At 45.8% G+C, this 22,978-nt stretch overlaps 1 protein-coding gene across 1 annotated transcript; it reads left to right on the top strand.

Annotated features, from left to right (window-relative positions):
* Positions 1-2,321: 2,321 nt before the first annotated feature.
* Positions 2,322-22,857, top strand: LOC149428235 (dedicator of cytokinesis protein 3-like; the record flags this gene model as incomplete). Its single annotated transcript, XM_089667571.1, has 13 exons — positions 2,322-2,485; positions 4,631-4,657; positions 7,620-7,715; positions 8,812-8,872; positions 9,045-9,138; positions 10,643-10,791; positions 11,049-11,135; positions 13,754-13,858; positions 15,025-15,166; positions 15,717-15,883; positions 17,178-17,264; positions 17,965-18,144; positions 22,757-22,857. Coding segments are annotated over exons 3-13 (1,196 nt in total), but the record flags the coding sequence as incomplete, so codon positions are not given.
* Positions 22,858-22,978: the final 121 nt, after the last annotated feature.

Below are 22,978 nucleotides of genomic sequence, written 5' to 3'. Positions count from 1 at the left end.
TACACTGATTTCCTTTACACCCATAAAGGCTGTAAAAGCTCTCCGCTCTCCCTTTTCCCCGCATTCACTATATCCGCTCTCCCCGGACCCCGCATTCACTATATCCGCTCTCCCCGGACCCCGCATTCACTGTATCCGCTCTCCCCGGACCCCGCATTCACTATATCCGCTCTCCCCGGACCCCGCATTCACTATATCCGCTCTCCCCGGACCCCGCATTCACTATATCCGCTCTCCCCGGACCCCGCATTCACTATATCCGCTCTCCCCGGACCCCGCATTCACTATATCCGCTCTCCCCGGACCCCGCATTCACTATATCCGTTCTCCCCGGACCCTGCATTCACTATATCCGCTCTCCCCGGACCCCGCATTCCCTGTATCCGCTCTCCCCGGACCCCGCATTCACTATATCCGCTCTCCCCAGGACCCCGCATTCACTATATCCGCTCTCCCTTTTCCCCGCATTCACTATATCCGCTCTCCCCGGACCCCGCATTCACTGTATCCGCTCTCCCCGGACCCCGCATTCACTATATCCACTCTCCCCGGACCCCGCATTCACTATATCCGTTCTCCCCGGACCCCGCATTCACTATATCCGCTCTCCCCGGACCCCGCATTCACTATATCCGTTCTCCCCGGACCCCCGCATTCACTATATCCGCTCTCCCCGGACCCCGCATTCACTATATCCGCTCTCCCCGGACCCCCGCATTCACTATATCTGGTCTCCCCGGACCCCCACATTCACTATATCCGCTCTCCCCGGACCCCGCATTCACTATATCCGCTCTCCCCGGACCCCGCATTCCCTGTATCCGCTCTCCCCGGACCCCGCATTCACTATATCCGCTCTCCCCGGACCCCGCATTCACTATATCCGCTCTCCCCGGACCCCGCATTCACTATATCCACTCTCCCCAGGACCCCGCATTCACTATATCCGCTCTCCCCAGGACCCCGCATTCACTATATCCACTCTCCCCGGACCCCGCATTCACTATATCCGGTCTCCCCGGACCCTGCATTCACTATATCCGCTCTCCCCGGACCCCGCATTCACTATATCCGCTCTCCCCGGACCCCGCATTCCCTGTATCCGCTCTCCCCGGACCCCGCATTCACTATATCCGCTCTCCCCGGACCCCGCATTCACTATATCCGCTCTCACCGGACCCCGCATTCACTATATCCGCTCTCACCGGACCCCGCATTCACTATATCCGCTCTCCCCGGACCCCGCATTCACTATATCCGCTCTCCCCGGACCCTGCATTCACTATATCCGCTCTCCCCGGACCCCGCATTCACTATATCTGGTCTCCCCGGACCCTGCATTCACTATATCCGCTCTCCCCGGACCCCGCATTCACTATATCCGCTCTCCCCGGACCCCGCATTCCCTGTATCCGCTCTCCCCGGACCCCGCATTCACTATATCCGCTCTCCCCGGACCCCGCATTCACTATATCCGCTCTCACCGGACCCCGCATTCACTATATCCGCTCTCACCGGACCCCGCATTCACTATATCCGCTCTCCCCGGACCCCGCATTCACTATATCCGCTCTCCCCGGACCCTGCATTCACTATATCCGCTCTCCCCGGACCCCGCATTCACTATATCCGCTCTCACCGGACCCCGCATTCCCTATATCTGCTCTCCCTGGACCCCGCATTCCCTATATCTGCTCTCCCACAGTACACAGAACATGGAAATGCAATTGTTTTAGTAAATATAAACTGCTAAATACCTTTCATCATCAGCAGTATATAGCAGTCTTGTGACTTCTATCAGTGACCAGCTGAGCACTGGTTAAAGCTTGTAGGAGGTGTTTTCATTCTCCTCTGACTATCCTATGAGGCGCAAAACCCCTGACCTTCTGTCTGGACAACGCTGATTGGCCCTGTGCTTATCACATGCACCCTCCCAAGACAAAAAAAACTCTAGCAATACACACCAAACTGAGCATGTGCAGCTTGCCCCCAAGGCTCTGTACTATCAGCAGAAGGATTGTGACAGTAGAAGAAGGGGGAGGATCAGGGGAAGCCAGAATCAAACAGCCTTTTTGCACAGTGCAGAGGATTAACCCCTTAGGTCCCACAGTGAGTATAACAAGCACGCTTTACTGCATCTACAGACTGATTGGACTGTTGCGGGTTTAGTAACACTTTAAGATCCTTTGAGAGCAGTCTGTGAAATGATCTACTTAGCAACAATCCATAGGTCCAGTGATGCTCCCCCGTCCCCCCCCTCTACCATTCTTCATTTTACTGTCCTTCAAGGGAGAATACACAATCACTATGGTGAGATTTGAGCAAAGAACCTCTGCGCCGTAAGAGAGTTAACCCCTTATCCACTGTGCTGCTCTTCACATTCATCCGTGTCTTTGCAGGTGGAGGCCGAGCTGATCGATAAACTGGACTCGCTGGTCTCAGAGGGGAAAGGCGACGAAAACTACCGAGAACTCTTCAGCCTCCTGTAAGTCCCAACTTTTCTTTAATGGAGAAAGAAAGAAAGTTTCATAAACCACGGGGATGGGAGAGTCCAGACAACAGCTAAATCCATGGTGCTGGCCGGGCAATACATCAGCAACGAGAGCGTCCACCCAATTCACCGAAACCCAAGATACACCCACCGGCCACTTTATTAGGTCCACCTGTTCCATGGCTCGGTAACACAAAGTGCTAATCAGCCGATCACATGGCAGCAACTCAATGCATTTAGGCATCTAGACGTGGTGAAGACGACTTGCTGAAGTCGGGGAAAAAAGGGGATTTAAGTGACTTTGAGTTTGACATGGTTTTGGTGCCAAACGGGCTGGTCTGAGGATTTCAAAAACTGGGATTTTCACACACAACCATCTCTAGGGTTTACAGAGAATGGCCCGAAAAAAGAGAAATATCCAGTGAGTATAGGAAAATCCCTTGTTGAGGTCAGAGGGGAATGGGCAGACTGGTTGGAGATGATAGCAAGGCAACAGGAACTCCAATAAGCACTCGTTACAACCAAGGTATGCAGTATACCATCTCTGAACGCACAACATGTCCAACCTTGAAGCAGATGGGCTACAGCAGCAGAAGACCACACCGGGTGCCACTCCTGTCAGCAGAAGACCACACGGGGTGCCACTCCTGTCAGCAGAAGACCACACAGGGTGCCACTCCTGTCAGCTAAGAACAGGAAGCGAAGGCTACAATTCGCACAGGATCACCAAAATTGCACAATAGAAGATTGGAAAAACGTTGCCTGGTCTGATGAGTCTGGATTTCAGCTGCGACATTCAGATGGTCAGATCAGAATTTGGCGCAAATAACATGAAAGCATGGATCCATCCTGCCTTGTATCCACGCTTCAGGCTGGTGGTGTCATGGTGTGGTGGATCCATCCTGCCTTGTATCAACGGTTCCGGCTGGTGGTGGTGGTGTCATGGTGTGATGGATCCATCCTGCCTTGTATCCACGGTTCAGGCTGGTGGTGGTGGTGTCATGGTGTGGGGGATCCATCCTGCCTTGTATCAATAGTTCAGGGTGGTGGTGGTGGTGGTGTCATGGTGTGATGGATCCATCCTGCCTTGTATCCACGGTTCAGGCTGGTGGTGGTGGTGTCATGGTGTGATGGATCCATCCTGCCTTGTATCCACGGTTCAGGCTGGTGGTGGTGGTGTCATGGTGTGATGGATCCATCCTGCCTTGTATCCACGGTTCAGGCTGGTGGTGGTGGTGTCATGGTGTGATGGATCCATCCTGCCTTGTATCCACGGTTCAGGCTGGTGGTGGTGGTGTCATGGTGTGGTGGATCCATCCTGCCTTGTATCCACGGTTCAGGCTGGTGGTGTCATGGTGTGATGGATCCATCCTGCCTTGTATCCACGGTTCAGGCTGGTGGTGGTGGTGTCATGGTGTGATGGATCCATCCTGCCTTGTATCCACGGTTCAGGCTGGTGGTGGTGGTGTAATGGTGTGGGGGATCCATCCTGCCTTGTATCAATGGTTCAGGCTGGTGGTGGTGGTGTCATGGTGTGATGGATCCATCCTGCCTTGTATCCACGGTTCAGGCTGGTGGTGTCATGGTGTGGGGGATCCATCCTGCCTTGTATCCACGGTTCAGGCTGGTGGTGGTGGTGTCATGGTGTGATGGATCCATCCTGCCTTGTATCCACGGTTCAGGCTGGTGGTGGTGGTGTCATGGTGTGGTGGATCCATCCTGCCTTGTATCCACGGTTCAGGCTGGTGGTGTCATGGTGTGGGGGAGATTTTCTTGGCATTAGCAAGGTGGAACCTAACAAAGTGGCTGGTGAGTATATAACAATGTTTCTATGATCTCTTGTGGCCAGATTGAGAAGGGCTGCAAGAGTGCTTCTGGAAGACATGATGCAGCCTTCTACCGCATGCAGCAGTTGATTGCACATGTCCTGCAAATGCATATCTTTCCACTAACAGTTGCATCATATATTTGCCTGCCATTGCTCCCCATACAGGGCCGGAATTGTCAGCTGATGATATTATCATTCTAATATATATTATCATAGTAGTAGGTAGCATTATGTTGGAGTCGATGGCGGTGATTGGTCTCAGATTGTGATCTCTCTCTGTATTTATGCCTCTATCCTGCTGCCTGGAGCAGCTCTCAGCTGTTCGGTCCGTATCCCAGGTAAGGGAGACGATGTATATTTTGTGACATTTGTATACTGAGTATCATTGCATGCCTTCCTGTATTGTGTTGGATGTATCGGTTTGTATCCTCCTGCTGTTGGGGAAGTTCCAGCAGGACATGCTGAGACTTTTGGGGTCGAGGGGTTAGAGGTCATTCATAGCTGCTGATACCTGTGTATAGATAGTCTGCGCCCCCCCCCCCTATGGTGTGATGTGATATCAGTTGATGTGTCTGTTGGGAAACTTAGATCTTCCTTTGTTGTTTCCATGTCCTGTGTTATGGGGGTATTAAGCTGTTCTTATATTTTGAACAATTCCGGGAAATCTTCACCCCCCCCCCCTTCATTGGTGTGTCTGAATAATCCCCTCCCATCTTTTCCTGTCTTTTTTCACTCTCACTTTTTTCAAATACTATTTACTTGGATGGGGCAGGGGGCGGTAATGGACATTTTTTTGGGCTAAGAGATAATATACAGTGAGGAACAGAAGTATTTGAACCCCCTGCGATTTTGCAAGTTCTCCCACTTCGAAATCATGGAGGGGTCTGAAATTCACATTGTAGGGGCATTCCCACTCTGAGAGACGGAATTTAAAAAAAAAAATTCAGGAAATCCCATTGTATGATTTGTAAAGAATGTATTTGTCTCGCACGGCTGAACAGAAGTATTTGAACCCCTGAGAAGATCCGTGTTAATATTTGGTACAGAAGCCTTTGTTGGCAATTACAGAGGTCAGACGTTTCCTGTAGTCCTTGGTCAGGTTTGCACTGCAACAGGGATTTTGTCCGACTCCTCCACACCGATCTCCTCCAGATCTGTCAGGTTTCGGGGCTGTCGCTGAGCAACACGGAGTTTCAGCTCCCTCCAAAGATGTTCTATTGGATTTAGATCTGGAGACTGGCTAGGCCACTCCAGAACCTTGATATGCTTCTTACGGAGCCACTCCTTGGTTCTCCTGGCTGTGTGCTTCGGGTCGTTGTCATGTTGGAAGACCCAGGAACGACCCATCTTCAATGCTCTGACTGAGGGAAGGAGGTTGTTGCTGAAAATCTCACAATAAATGGCCCCATTCATCCTCTCCTTAATACAGTGCAGTCATCCTGTCCCCTTCACAGAAAAGCATCCCCACAGCATGATGTTACCACCCCCCTGCTTCACAGTAGGGATGGTGTTCTTGGGATGCAACTGATCCTTCTTTTTCCTCCAAACACGACGAATGAAGTTTAGACCAAAAAGTTCTCCTTTGATCTCATCTGACCACATGACTTTCTCCCATGCCTCCTCTGCATCATCCAGATGGTCATTGGCAACCTTCAGACGGGCCTGGACATGTGATGACTGGAGCAGAGGAACCTTCAGAGGGGCCTGGACATGTGATGACTTGAGCAGGGGAACCTTCAGACGGGCCTGGACATGTGATGACTTGAGCAGGGGAACCTTCCGTGCAATGCATGATTTGAAACCATGACGGCGTAGTGTTCTACCGACAGTGACCTTTGAAACTGTGGTCCCAGCTCTCTTCATGTCATTGACCAGCTCCTCCCTTGTAGTTCTGGGCTGATTCCTCACCTTTCTTCTCATCAGTGATACCCCACGAGGTGACATCTTGCATGGAGCCCCAGTCCGAGGGAGACTGACAGTCGTCTTTAGCCTCTTCCATTTTCTAACAATTGCTCCAACAGTTGATCTATTTTCACCAAGCTGCTTGGCAATTGCCCCGTAGCCCTTTCCAGCCTTGTGGAGGTTCAAAATTTTGTCTCTGGTGTCTTTTGACAGCTCTTTGGTCTTGCCCATGGTAGTAGCTGGCGTCTGACTGACTGTGGGGTGGACAGGTGTCTTTAAAGAGCTCAGACAGGTGCTACTAAGTTAGATTAATGAGTGGAGTAGAGGTGGACTTTTTAAAGGCGCAGTAACAGGTGTTTGAGAGGCAGAATTCTTGCTGTTTCTTAGGTGTTCAAATACTTCTGTTCAGCCGTGCGAGACAAATACATTCTTTACAAATCATACAATGGGATTTCCTGAAATTTTTTTTTAATTCTGTCTCTCAGAGTGGGAATGTACCTACAATGTGAATTTCAGACCCCTCCATGATGGAGAAGTGGGAGAACTTGCAAAATCGCAGGGGGTTCAAATATTTCTGTTCCTCACTGTAAAGGGGATAGGAGGGGAGTCCAGGGACATTTTATTGGGGGTCAGTTATATAATATATGCGTGTGTGTGTATATATATATATATATATATAATATATTGGGGGATATTATAAGGGGGAGTCCAGGGACATTATCAGGGGTTATGGATAATATAAGAGGGATTGGAAGGGGAGTCCAGGGACATTATCATGGGTCAGGGATAATATAAGGGGGATAGGAGGGGAGTCCAGGGACATTATCGGGGGTCAGGGATAATATAAAGGGGGACATTATCGGGGGTCAGGGATAATATAAAGGGGGACATTATCGGGGGTCAGGGATAGGAGGAGAGCCTACAATGTATTATGCTCTCGAATTCTGTGACATGTTGTAACATATAGTTCATCTGTCTCCCACGTTGGCTCCTCTTCTCCCGATAGATTGTGGGGTTTCCTCTTCTCTTCCATAGTGAAGTCCGGGATGAGAGTGGAAAGTCTCTGGAAAGGAATGTTCCTCACTTCTGAGTATTTAGGGCTCGGTATCAGGAAATGGATGTCATTCTCTAGGGATCCATTGACTTGGATGAGGTGTTTTCACAATTCCAGATAGAAAATTGTTGTTGGACTGGAGTCCCGTTTGTCTAGTTAGGTGACAGGACCCCATACTTCACTGCCATGTCTGTCTTTCTCTTCCTTTTCAGTTCTCTGGTGTCCATATTTCAATGTCTGTGTTCTTTTCTGTTTCTTCTGAGGTCACACTTTTAATGCTACATTGCCTGATATCTGAGATAGATGGATTGATATTAATGCTCATTTGTTGGTTCTGCCATCAGTTTGCTGGAAAAGATTGAGCAGGAGACATGGAGAGAACCGGGAGCCTCATTTGTGACCTCAGTGACGCGTCTCATGGAAAGACTGTTGGACTACAGGTACTACATCTCATCCATGCCAGTCAGAGCAAGGATTGATTGACTAGACTGATGTCACACCCCCTATGCATGTCCTCAGATGATGAGATCTCACCAGTCAGCCTCTGGGTAGGGTGCTATATCCTGCTGTCATTAGGGGTTGCAGGCAGGACTGCATGCATGATGCTAAGAGAGTTGAGATGGGGACCAGACAGGACAGGACAAATCCTGGTGGAAAATATTTACTGTATACAGAATCTTTCTAATAATTGAAAAAATGGAGCAGGTGGCCTGGGCCCACCAGGTTTAGGGGGCTTACCACCAGACCCTCCCAACTAGTCCTGGAGTCCAGCTGTCAATCACTGTAATCAGGACTCACTGGGACCCTTCCGGCCAAAGTCAGTGAGACCCTTGTCAAATTCAGGAACTCAAATTTTTATCAACCTCAGCAGGACCCTTCTCCAACTTAGAAAGGAACTTCACAATTTTAATGGGACCCTTCTTCTCCAAATCAGTGGGTCTTCTTAAACTCAGCGGAACCTTTTGTCTCAAACTCAGTGGAACCCCACTTCTCAAGTTCTGTAGAAACCTTCTTCTCAAACCTAGAGGGACCCTTCTTGTTAAACTTTGTGGGACCTTTCTTCTCAATCTCAGTGGAACATTTCTTCTCAAAATCAGTGGGATCCTACTTCTTGGGTTCAGCAGGACCCTTCGCAATCTCAGTGGAACAATCCTTCTCAAACTCAATGAGGACCCATCTTCTCAAGATCAGCAGGACCCTTCTTTTTAAGCTCAGCAGGAGTGCAATTGTGCACTGGCTAGGCTGGACTTAGCCAAAAGGCCTTGCCCTGAAAGGTGCAGTGCAGAAAAAGTGTTTGGAACAGTGGCCATGTGCCTTTTACACACATGTGTTACTAAGAGCACCCCTAAGGCGAGGGGGGGAGCCAATTTTTGTGTTGCCTAGGGCAGCACGAAACCTAAATACACCACTGACCCTATCCAAATCCTATAACAACCAGAGGGTTCCAGTGCTACCCTTCTGTTCCCCTCCAGTGAAAGCAGCTGGCAATGGGAGTTCAGCCATGACCATATTCTGAATTTTACCCTCCTATTCCAGGGACTGTATGAAGGGGGAGGAGACCGAGAACAAGAAGGTCGGCTGTACAGTAAATCTGATGGTGAGGAGCACCGATGGTACCTCTATAAAGTGGATTAATTGTTTCCCAATGACTGGCTGTATGATATCTATATCTGTGTGTTGGTCTGAATCTGGTGCTCTATGTATATTGCTGTTTCTATATCTGTGTGGTGCGTGTGATATGACTCTCCCTCCTTTCTCAATGTGTACAGAATTTCTACAAATCAGAAATTAATAAAGAAGAGATGTACATCCGATATATCCACAAACTATGTGACCTGCACCTACAGGCGGAAAGCTATACAGGTATGGGTTTATGTCCATATACACTATATTGCCAAAAGTATTGGGCCCTCCCAATCATGTGATTCAGGTGTTCCAATCCCCTCCATATCATGTGATTCAGGTGTTCCAATCCCCTCCCAATCATGTGATTCAGGTGCTCCAATCCGCTCCATGGACACAGGTGTATAGAATCAAGCCCCTAGGCATGCAGACTGCTTCTACAAACATTGGTGAAAGAATGGGTCGCTCTCAAGAGCTCAGTGACTCCAAGCGTGGTCCCGTGATAGGTGGCCACCTAGGCAATAAGTCCATCCGTGACATTTCCTGGCTACTAAATATTCCACGCTCAACTGTTAGTGGGATTATAACAAAGTGGAAGCAACTGGGAACAACAGCCACTCAGCCACCAAGTGGTAGGCCACGTCACATGACAGGGCGGGGTCAGCGCATGCTGAAGCGCACAGTGCGCAGAAGACGCCAACTGTCTGCAGAGTCAATAGCTAAAGACCTCCAAACTTGGTGTGGCCTTCAGATGAGCCCAACAACAGTGTGTAGAGAGCTTCATGGAATGGGTTTCCATGGCCGAGCAGCTGCATCCAAGCCTTCCATCACCAAGTGTATTGCAAAGTGGCGGATGCCGAGGTGTAAAGCACACCGCCACTGGACTCTAGAAGAGTGGAGGTGTGTTCTCTGGAGTGACCAATCACACTTCTCTGTCTGGCAATCTGATGGACATATCTGGGTTTGGTGGTGGCCAGGAGAGCAGTACTTGCCTGACTGCATTGTGCCAAGTGTAAAGTTTGGTGGAGGGGGGATTATGGTGTGGGGTTGTTTTTCAGGGGTTGGGCTTGGCCCCCTAGTTCTAGTGAAGGGAACTCTTAAGGTGACATTTTGGACAATTTCATGCTCCCAACTTTGTGGGAGGAGTTTGGGGATGGCCCCTTCCTGTTCCAACATGACTGCCCACCAGCGCACAAAGCAAGGTCCATAAAGACATGGAGGAGCCAGTTTGGGGTGGAGGAACTTGACTGTCCTGCACAGAGTCCTGACCTCAACCCCATAGAACACCTTTGGGAAGAATTAGAGCGGAGACTGAGAGCCAGGCCTCCTCCCCCGACATCAGTGCCTGACCTGACAAATGTGCTTCTGGAAGAATGGTCCAACCTTCCCATAGACACCCTCCTAAACCTTGTGGACGGCCTTCCCAGAAGAGTTGAAGCTGTTATAGCTGCAAAGGGCGGGGCCAACTCAATATTGAACCCTACGGACTAAGACTGGGGGGCCATTAAAGGTCATGTGGGTGGAAAGGGCGGGGCCAACTCAATATTGGACCCTACGGACTAAGACTGGTGGGGCCATTAAAGGTCATGTGTGTGGAAAGGGCGGGGCCAACTCAATATTGAACCTAACGGACTAAGACTGGGAGGCCATTAAAGGTCATGTGTGTGGAAAGGCAGGCAGCCATCTGTATCTCAGAGTAATCCTGTGTGCCTAACACGGCCTCCTCTCCTTTGTCTCTTTCCAGAAGCCGCGTTCACCCTGATCCTGTACTGGGAGATGCTGCAGTGGGAAGATCGCTCCCTGCGAGAGTTCCTCCATTACCCCGCCCAGAGCGAATGGCAGCGCAAAGAGAGCCTGAGCCGCAAAATCATCCACTACTTCAACAAGGGCAAGGTGGGCAAACTGGTACTGAATATTCTGCCGGTGATCTTACCCAAGGTTTAATATTGAGGTGAACCAGTAATGGTGGTTTTGTAAGTGAAATCTGCTGTGTATAGTCATTTCCTGGCCCTTATTATTCCTTCACCAACTTCTGGAAATAACTGGAACACCCAATCCTGAATGTATGTTGAATTCTTACACATTGATGGTAGCATGTACTGTATGATAGAGATTTCTCAGTCATTGTTGTCTCTGTTGGGTCCTTCCAGTGCTGGGAATATGCAATCCCCCTGTGCCGGGAGCTGGCAGCTCAGTATGAGAAGCTCTATGACTATCAGAGCCTCAGCTGGATATTGGTGAGTCTTCCGGGAGGCCGTATTACTCTACTCATTGTTCATCTACTCAGTGTCCATACCCACCTACTTAGTGTCCGTATCCACCTACTCAGTGTCCATACCCACCTACTCAGTGTCCATATCCACCTACTCAGTGTCCATACCCACCTACTCAGTGTCCATACCCACCTACTCAGTGTCCATACCCACCTACTCAGTGTCCATACCCACCTACTCAGTGTCCATATCCACCTACTCAGTGTCCATACCCACCTACTCAGTGTCCATATCCACCTACTCAGTGTCTATACCCACCTACTCAGTGTCCATATCCACCTACTCAGTGTCCGTACCCACCTACTCAGTGTCCGTACCCACCTACTCAGTGTCCGTACCCACCTACTCAGTGTCCGTACCCACCTACTCAGTGTCTGTACCCACCTACTCAGTGTCCGTATCCACCTACTCAGTGTCCATACCCACCTACTCAGTGTCCGTACCCACCTACTCAGTGTCCGTATCCACCTACTCAGTGTCCGTATCCACCTACTCAGTGTCCGTACCCACCTACTCAGTGTCCGTACCCACCTACTCAGTGTCCGTATCCACCTACTCAGTGTCCATACCCACCTACTCAGTGTCCATACCCACCTACTCAGTGTCCATACCCACCTACTCAGTGTCCATACCCACCTACTCAGTGTCCATACCCACCTACTCAGTGTCCATACCCACCCACTCAGTGTCCATATCCACCTACTCACTGCTTCCTTCCACCTACTCAGTGTCTGTATCCATCTACTCAGTGTCCGTATCCACCTACTCAGTGTCCATACCCACCTACTCAGTGTCCATACCCACCTACTCAGTGTCCATACCCACCTACTCAGTGTCCATACCCACCTACTCAGTGTCCATACCCACCTACTCAGTGTCCATACCCACCTACTCAGTGTCCATACCCACCCACTCAGTGTCCATATCCACCTACTCACTGCTTCCTTCCACCTACTCAGTGTCTGTATCCATCTACTCAGTGTCTGTATCCACCTACTCAGTGTCCGTATCCACCTAATCAGTGCCTGTATCCACCCACTCAGTGTCCATACCCATCTACTCACTGCTTCTATACACCCACTCAGTATCCATACCCATCTACTCAGTCTCCATACCCATCTGTTCAGTGTCCGTATCCACCTACTCAGTGTCTGTATCCACCTACTCAGTGTCTGTATCCACCTACTCAGTGTCCGTATCCACCTACTCAGTGTCCATATCCACCTACTCAGTGTCCATATCCATCTACTCACTGCCTGTAACCACTTACTCAGTGTCCATATCCACCTACTCAGTGTCTGTATTTACCTACTCAGTGTCCGTATCCTCCTACTCAGTATCCATACCCATCTACTCAGTGTCCATACCCATCTGTTCAGTGTCCGTATCCACCTACTCAGTGTCCTTATCCACTGACCCATTGCCCATATCCACCTACCCAGTGTCTGTATCCATCTACTCACTGCCTATATCCACCTACTCAGTGTCCATACCCACCTACTCAGTGTCTGTATCCACCTACTCGGTGTCCATACCCACCTACTCAGTGTCCATATCCACCTACTCAGTGTCCATATCCACCTACTCAGTGTCCATACCCACCTACTCAGTGTCCATACCCACCTACTCAGTGTCCATACCCACCTACTCAGTGTCCATACCCACCTACTCAGTGTCCATACCCACCTACTCAGTGTCCATATCCACCTACTCAGTGTCCATACCCACCTACTCAGTGTCCATACCCACCTACTCAGTATCCATACCCATCTACTCAGTCTCCATACCCATCTGTTCAGTGTCCGTATCCACCTACTCAGTGTCTGTATCCACCTACTCAGTGTCTGTATCCACCTACTCAGTGTCCGTATCCACCTACTCAGTGTCCATATCCACCTACTCAGTGTCCATATCCATCTACTCACTGCCTGTAACCACTTACTCAGTGTCCATATCCACCTACTCAGTGTCTGTATTTACCTACTCAGTGTCCGTATCCTCCTACTCAGTATCCATACCCATCTACTCAGTGTCCATACCCATCTGTTCAGTGTCCGTATCCACCTACTCAGTGTCCTTATCCACTGACCCATTGCCCATATCCACCTACCCAGTGTCTGTATCCATCTACTCACTGCCTATATCCACCTACTCAGTGTCCATACCCACCTACTCAGTGTCTGTATCCACCTACTCGGTGTCCATACCCACCTACTCAGTGTCCATATCCACCTACTCAGTGTCCATATCCACCTACTCAGTGTCCATACCCACCTACTCAGTGTCCATACCCACCTACTCAGTGTCCATACCCACCTACTCAGTGTCCATACCCACCTACTCAGTGTCCATATCCACCTACTCAGTGTCCATACCCACCTACTCAGTGTCCATATCCACCTACTCAGTGTCCATACCCACCTACTCAGTGTCCATACCCACCTACTCAGTGTCCATACCCATCTACTCAGTGTTTATGTCCACGTTCTCAGTGTCTGTACTCATCAGGCCTGACACCTCAGTGATATTTGCCCTTTGATATATCACCCCTCTTTCTGTCTTCTCCTTTGTGTCATCCTCAGAAAATGGAGGCCTCCTATTACGACCACATCATGGACCAGCAGAGGCTCGAGCCGGAGTTTTTCAGAGTCGGTTTTTATGGGAAGAAGTTTCCATTCTTTTTACGGGTAAGAACAAATCATTTGCAGTTTTCTTTACAGCGTGAGGTCAGCAGTGGAGTCGCTGGGGCAACCATTGCACCGTGCTTCTTCATCTTCCCGAAACTTCAATATGTTGCTCTCTGAAAGGAAATTCTATGATCTCCTTTTCGGCTCCACAGTACAGAAAGGATGAGAACCCGAGTCTCTCATTCTGGAAATGGCAACGTTTTGAACCAATCTGTGCTGTGTGTCACTGCTTGCCCAGTGCTGTCAGTCTAACACAGGGAACGTGTTTACAGCAGAGAGCACCTGACTGTCATGCTGATCCTTCATTGCTCGTTCAGCAGGCTGGTGAAGGTGGTGTCATTAAAGTAGAGGTCAATCTAGAGTCAGGTTCTCCCCATTTCTAGGTCTCCGGCCTTTACCATTTAGAACCCTCCCATTCCGTCGCTTCACAACCAGGGGCGGACTAACAACTCAGGGGGCCCCCGGGCAATAGGGGATCATGGGGCCCCTGTGTCCTTGCCCAAACTCAAAAAAGCCTATGAAAAAGGTACCAGGGGCATCTCATGGGGCCCCCTACTGACCCCGGGCCCTCGGGCAGTGCCCGAGTTTCCAAATGGTCAGTCCGCCCCTGTTCATAACCTTCTGTTCCTGTGTAACCTTCTCGTTTAGGTACTAGCAGTGGGTCTACGAAGCAAGCACCTGACTGTCATGCTGATCCTTCATTGCTCGTTCAGCAGGCTGGTGAAGGTGGTGTCATTAAAGTAGATGTCAATCTAGAGTCAGGTTCTCTCCATTTCTAGGTCTCCAGCCTTCCCCAAGTAGAACCCTCCCATTCCGTTGCTTCACAACCTTCTGTTCTTGTGGAGCCTTCTCCTTTCGGTACTGGCAGTGGGTCTACGAAGCAAGCACCTGACTGTCATGCTGATCCTTCATTGCTCGTTCAGCACGCTGGTGAAGATGGTGATGTCATTAAAGTAGATGTCAATCTAGAGTCAGGTTCTCCCCATTTCTAGGTCTCCAGCCTTCCCCAAGTAGAACCCTCCCATTCCGTTGCTTCACAACCTTCTGTTCTTGTGGAGCCTTCTCCTTTCGGTACTGGCAGTGGGTCTACGAAGCAAGAACCTTGTCCTAGGTCTGTGTTGTCCTTTGCTGGTGACGTCCTTTCTGTATGTTCTTCTTCTGGGCAGAATAAAGAGTTTGTGTGCCGAGGTCATGACTACGAGCGGCTGGAGGCCTTTCAGCAGAGGATGCTAAGCGAGTTCCCGCAAGCCATCGCAATGCAGCATCTCAACCATCCCGATGACACCATACTGCAGAGCGACGCTCAGTGTATCCTTCACCGCGGTCAACCCCCATAATTGTTTTATGTAGCCGCAGAAAGTGATTATATCTTTGATACCGTCCTTCAGTCCCGTGACAGTCAGAGGTGACCCATGAGGACCATTCACTAATAACTCACCTCTATCGCTCAAACCACCCATAAATAGAATAGAATGACCTTACATACAGTACGTTAGTCCCATAGGCAGGAATTTATACCAAAAGCAAGTTCAGATGAAACGGTTCCATTACGTTTCCGAAACTTCAGACCTTAGCCTTGCTATGCCTGACCAGGACCCCAATATTGAGTGGCTAAAAATGGGACCTTTGCTCCCAACCTCATGTTTAGGGGACCATTTATAAAAACTAAATTGTATTTGGTGAATGTGCGGGTCCCTTCGTTGTATGTGAATTGAACTTACAGTAGAATCTCCATTTTATGGGTTACCGATGGACGTTACAAACAAGGACTGTCCCTGAAATGTGGGACCAGATGGTGAATATCCCGGATGTGACACTGAAATTGTGGAGACGTTTGTTCCTTGACTGTCCATGTTAGACCTGCAAATTTATGCGGTGACCCCGCTCCCGGACACTCCGAGGGTCCTCAACATGGATCATGTCCCGGAGAGGATAAAGAGCTTCTACCGCGTGAACAACGTCCGCAGATTCCGGTACGACCGGCCCTTCCACCGAGGAACCCGGGATAAAGACAACGAGTTCAAGGTGGGCATTGTGTCTGGGCAATGAGAATTCATTCTATCCATCTATGTTCTCTCACATCTACACATTCGGAAGTTCTATGTTGCTTTTGGTTTTATCTCTTTGCCTCTTGTTCTCTCTCTCCTCTCCCTTTTACTCTCCACTCCTTCTTCTCCCCTCTCTCCTCTCCTCCCCTCTGCCATCGCCCTCTCTCACTCCTCTCCCTTTTTCCATTTCTCTCCTCTCCCTTTTCCTCTCCTCTCCCTTCATGCCATCTCCCTCTTTCTCCTCTCTTCTCCCTTTTTTCATCGCTCTCTCATTCTCCTCTCCTGTCCTCTCCCTCTCCTTTCACTTTCCCTCTCCCTCTCCCATTTGCCACCTCTCTCCTCTCCCTTTTTCAACCTCTCTCCCCTCTCCTGTCCTCTCCCTCTTCCTTTTCCTCTCCAATCCTTCTCCTCCCCTCTCTCCTCTCCTCTCTCCTGTCTTCTCCCTCTCCCTTTACCTTTCCTCTCCTCTCCTCCCTTTTTGCCATTTCCCTCTCTTTCTCCTCTCCTCTCTCTCTTTTCCATCACCATCTCCCCTATCTTGTCCTCTCCCTTTTCCTCTCCTCTCCTCCTCTTTTTCCTCTCCTCTCCCATTTGCCATCTCCCTCTCTTTCTCCTCTCTTCTCCCTTTTTCCATCGGTCTCTCTCTCTCTCTCCTGTCCTCTCCTTTCACTTTACCCCTCCCTCTCCCTTTTCCTCTCCTCCACTTTTATTTATTCTCTTCCATTTGCCACTCCTCTCCTGTCCTCTCCCTTTTTGCCATCTCTCTCCTCTCCCTTTTTCCATCTCCCTCTCTCTTTTCCTCTTCTTCTCTCTCTTCTCCCCTCTCTCCTCTCATCTCCCTTTTTACCATATCCATATTTTTCTCCTTTCTCTTTTTCCATCACTCTCTTTCCTCCCCTCTGCTCTCTCCTCTTCCTTTTCCATCTCTCCTCTCCTTTCCCTTTTCCATCTCTCCTCTCCTTTCCCTTTTCCATCTCTCCTCTCCCTTTTCCATCTCTCCTCTCCTCTCCCTTTTCCTCTCCTCTCCCCTCCCTTTTCCATTTCTCCTCTCCCTTTTCCATCTCTCGTCTCCTTTCCCTTTTCCTCTCCTCTCCCATTTTCCATCTCTCTCTCTCAGCTCTCCTCTCCCCCCCTCTCCTTCCCTCTCTCTCCCCCCCCTCTCCCCCCCCCTCCCCCCCTCTCTCCATATGACTGATTCTCCCCCCCCTCTCCCCCCCTCTCCCTCCCTCTCTCCATATGACTGATTCTCTCTCTCTCTCTCTCTCTCACAGAGTCTGTGGATAGAGCGCAGCACTCTCACGCTGTCTCACAGTCTCCCGGGAATCTCCTGCTGGTTTGAAGTACAGAAGAGAGAGCTGGTAATGTCTCTGGGATTCTGGTAGGAAGCAGCAATGGGGTGGAATTACTAAAGGAAAACAGACTCAGCACTCTACAAGGACATTTGCTCCAGTAAATGAGGGGAAGCTTCACTTTACAAAGAATCCCCACCAATCACAGGCAAGGGAAATATTTTTTCTTAAGAAACAGCATTTTTGCTTGCACGTGATTGGACGATGGAAGTCAGCAGATCTTCTCCTCATTTACTAAGCTCTGGAGCCTTTAGTAAATGAAGCCCTTAGTCTGAGCTGAGGTGTCTATTGTGGACCTTTCCTGTAATGTACCGCTCTGTTCTACATCAGCCTTCCTTCTGACCTCATCATTTCCCAAAGTGACAGGTCCTCTTTAAGCAGTTTTTCAGCAAATGTGGACCAGAAGTGTGCACAACTACATAGATACATTGATACATCACATGATGCAGCAACAGGAGAGTTAAAAAAATACACAGTTTTTATTCTCCACTCAGTGACTATGCCTAGGCTGAGATGATGTCATCAGTGTGCTGCAGGCAGGAGGAAGCATTTCCTCAGTCTCCCCTCCCCCGGTGATCAGACTGTACATTGTAACTTTGTAGAAGGAGGAGGAGGCATTTCCTCAGTCTCCCCTCCCCCAGAGATCAGACTGTACATTGTATTTTTGTAGTATTAAAATTTCATTTCGGATCTTGCTTGTCCTTGGCAGGTGGAGGTCAGTCCGCTGGAGAACGCCATTCAGGTTCTGGCTAACAAGACGCAGGAACTGCGGGCGCTGATCACACAATACCAGCACCACAATCTGCATGGGAACATCAACCTGCTCAGCATGTGTCTGAACGGCGTCATCGATGCCGCGGTGAACGGAGGGATCACGCGATACCAGGAGGTCAGAGGAGGATGGAGGGGGATCGATCGATCTATTATCTATCTATCTATCTATTATCTATCTATTATCTATTATCTATCTATTATCTATCTATCTATTATCTATCTATCTATCTATTATCTATCTATCTATCTATCTATTTATCTATCTATTATCTATTATCTATCTATCTATTATCTATCTATCTATTATCTATCTATCTATCTATTATCTATTATCTATCTATCTATTATCTATCTATCTATTATCTATCTATCTATCTATTATCTATCTATCTATTATCTATCTATCTATCTATCTATTATCTATCTATTATCTATCTATCTATTATCTATCTATCTATCTATCTATCTATCTATCTATTATCTATCTATCTATTATCTATCTATCTATTATCTATCTATCTATTATCTATCTATCTATCTATCTATCTATCTATCTATTATCTATCTATCTATCTATCTATTATCTATCTATCTATCTATCTATCTATCTATCTATCTATCTATTATCTATCTATCTATCTATCTATCTATCTATCTATTATCTATCTATTATCTATCTATCTATTATCTATCTATTATCTATTATCTATCTATCTATCATCTATCTATCTATTATCTATCTATCTATCTATCTATCTATCTATCTATCTATCTATCTATCTATCTATCTATTATCTATCTATCTATTAATTATCTATCTATCTATCTATCTATCTATCTATCTATTATCTATCTATCTATTATCCATCTATCCATCTATCTATCTATCTATCTATCTATTATCTATCTATCTATTATCTATCTACAGTCAGGTCCATAAATATTGGGACATGGACACAATTCTAACATTTTTGGCTCTATACACCACCACAATGGATTTGAAATGAAACGAACAAGATGTGCTTTAACTGCAGACTGTCAGCTTTAATTTGAGGGTATTTACATTCAAATCGAGTGAACGGTGTAGGAATTACAACAGTTTGCATATGTGCCTCCCCCTTGTTAAGGGACCAAAAGTAATGGGACAATTGGCTTCTCAGCTGTTCCATGGCCAGGTGTGTGTTATTCCCTCATTATCCCAATTACAATGAGCAGATAAAAGGTCCAGAGTTCATTTCAAGTGTGCTATTTGCATTTGGAATCTGTTGCTGTCAACTCTCAAGATGAGATCTAAAGAGCTGTCACTATCAGTGAAGCCATCATTAGGCTGAAAAAACAAAACAAACCCATCAGAGAGATAGCAAAAACATTAGGCGTGGCCAAAACAACTGTTTGGAGCATTCTTAAAAAGAAGGAACGCACCGGTGAGCTCAGCAACACCAAAAGACCCGGAAGACCACGGAAAACAACTGTGGTGGATGAGTGAAGAATTCTTTCTCTGGTGAAGAAAACACCCTTCACAACAGTTGGCCAGATCAAGAACACTCTCCAGGAGGTAGGTGTATGTGTGTCAAAGTCACCAATCAAGAGAAGACTTCACCAGAGTGAATACAGAGGGTTCACCACAAGATGGAAACCATTGGTGAGCCTCAAAAACAGGAAGGCCAGATTAGAGTTTGCCAAACGACATATAAAAAAGCCTTCACAGTTCTGGAACAACATCCTATGGACAGATGAGACCGACATCAACTTGTACCAGAGTGATGGGAAGAGAAGAGTATGGAGAAGGAACTGCTCATGGTCCTCAGCATACCACCTCATCAGTGATCATGGTGGTGGTAGTGTCATGGCGTGGGCATGTATGGCTGCCAATGGAACTGCTTCTCTTGTATTTATTGATGATGTGACTGCTGACAGAAGCAGCCGGATGAATTGTGAAGTGTTTCGGGAATATTATCGGCTCATATTCAGCCAAATGCTTCACAACTCATTGGACGCTTCACAGTGCAGATGGACAATGACCCAAAGCAGACTGCAAAAGACACCAAAGAAGTGGAATGTTCTGCAATGGCCAAGTCCATCACCTGACCTGAATCCCATTGAGCATTTCACTTGCTGAAGACAAAACTGAAGGGAAAATGCCCCAAGAACAAGCAGGAACTGAAGACAGTTGCAGTAGAGGCCTGGCAGAGCATCACCAGGGATGACACCCAGCGTCTGCAGTCAATTACAGCCTGAAGTCTGGAATGCATAGAAACCACCAAAGGATTTGCAACCAAGTATTCAAAAGTGAATGTTTTATTTATGATTATTATTCTGTCCCATTACTTTTGGTCCCTTAACAAGTGGGAGGCACATATAGATAGTGACAGCTCTTTGGATCTCATCTTGAGAGTTGACAGCAACAGATTCCAAATGCAAATAGCACACTTGAAATGAACTCTGGACCTTTTATCTGCTCATTGTAATTGGGATAATGAGGGAATAACACACACCTGGCCATGGAACAGCTGAGAAGCCAATTGTCCCATTACTTTTGGTCCCTTAACAAGTGGGAGGCACATATGCAAACTGTTGTACTTCCTACACCGTTCACCTGATTTGGATGTAAATACCCTCAAATTAAAGCTGACAGTCTGCAGTTAAAACACATCTTGCTCGTTTCATCTCAAATCCATTGTGGTGTATAGAGCCAAAAATGTTAGAATTGTGTTGATGTCCCAATATTTATGGACCTGACTGTATCTATCTATCTATCTATCTATCTATCTATCTATCTATCTATCTATCTATCTATCTATCTATCTATTATCTATCTATCTATCTATCTATCTATCTATTATCTATCTATCTATCTATCTATTATCTATCTATCTATTATCTATCTATCTATCTATCTATCTATCTATTATCTATCTATCTATCTATTATCTATCTATCTATTATCTATCTATCTATCTATCTATCTATCTATCTATCTATCTATTAATCTATCTATTATCTTTCTATCTATCTATTATCTTTCTATCTATCTATTATCTATCTATCTATTATCTATCTATTATCTATCTATCTATTATCTATCTATCTATTATCTATCTATCTATCTATCTATCTATCTATTAATCTATCTATTATCTTTCTATCTATCTATTATCTTTCTATCTATCTATTATCTATCTATCTATCTATCTATTATCTATCTATCTATTAATCTATCTATTATCTTTCTATCTATCTATCTATCTATCTATCTATCTATCTATCTATTATCTATCTATCTATCTATCTATTATCTATCTATTATCTATCTATCTATCTATCTATTATCTATCTATCTATTATCTATTTATCTATCTATCTATCTATCTATCTATTATCTATCTATCTATTATCTATCTATCAATCTATCTATCTATCTATTATCTATCTATCTATCTATCTATCTATCTATTATCTATCTATCTATCTATCTATCTATCTATCTATCTATCTATCTATCTATCTATCTATTATCTATCTATCTATTATCTATCTATCTATCTATCTATCTATCTATCTATCTATCTATCTATCTATCTATTATCTATCTATCTATTATCTATCTATCTATCTATCTATCTATCTATCTATCTATCTATTATCTATCTATCTATCTATCTATCTATCTATCTATCTATCTATCTATTATCTATCTATCTATCTATCTATCTATCTATCTATCTATCTATCTATCTATTATCTATCTATCTATTATCTATCTATCTATCTATCTATTATCTATCTATCTATCTATCTATCTATCTATCTATCTATTATCTATCTATTTATCTATCTATCTATCTATCTATCTATTATCTATCTATCTATCTATCTATCTATCTATTATCTATCTATCTATTATCTATCTATCTATTAATCTATCTATTATCTTTCTATCTATCTGTCTATCTATTATCTATCTATCTATTAATCTATCTATTATCTTTCTATCTATCTATCTATCTATTATCTATCTATCTATTAATCTATCTATTATCTTTCTATCTATCTATTATCTATCTATTATCTTTCTATCTATCTATCTATCTATCTATCTATTATCTTTCTATCTATCTATTATCTTTCTATCTATCTATTATCTATCTATCTATCTATCTATCTATCTATCTATCTATTATCTATCTATCTATCTATCTATCTATCTATCTATCTATCTATCTATTATCTATCTATCTATCTATTATCTATCTATCTATCTATCTATCTATCTATCTATCTATCTATCTATTATCTATCTATCTATTATCTATCTATCTATCTATCTATCTATCTATCTATCATCTATCTATCTATCTATCTATCTATCTATCATCTATCTATCTATCTATCTATCTATCTATCTATCTATCTATCATCTATTTATCTATCTATCTATCTATCTATCTATCTATCTATCTATCTATTATCTATCTATTATCTATCTATCTATCTATCTATCTATCTATCTATCTATCTATCTATCTATTATCTATCTATCTATCTATCTATCTATCTATTATCTATCTATCTATCTATCTATCTATCTATCTATTATCTATCTATCTATCTATCTATCTATCTATCTATCTATCTATCTATTATCTATCTATCTATCTATCTATCTATTATCTATCTATCTATTATCTATCTATCTATCTATCTATCACCATCTCTCTCCCCTCCAGGCATTCTTTGACAAGGAATACATCACCCAACACCCGGAAGATGCAGATAAGATCAGCCAACTGAAGGAGCTCATGCAGGAGCAGGTATATAATGAGGAGATGTAATGGGGGGGTATATAGGATCAGGTATATAATGAGGAGATGTAATGGGGGGGGGTATAGGATCAGGTATATAATGAGGAGATGTAATGGGGGGGTATATAGGATCAGGTATATAATGAA

The sequence above is a fragment of the Staurois parvus genome, unplaced genomic scaffold (assembly GCF_062004578.1).
Source record: "Staurois parvus isolate SC_StPar_1 unplaced genomic scaffold, SC_StPar_1.0 ptg003379l, whole genome shotgun sequence".
NCBI lineage: Eukaryota > Metazoa > Chordata > Amphibia > Anura > Ranidae > Staurois > Staurois parvus.
This window is presented reverse-complemented; position numbering and strand designations above follow the sequence as displayed.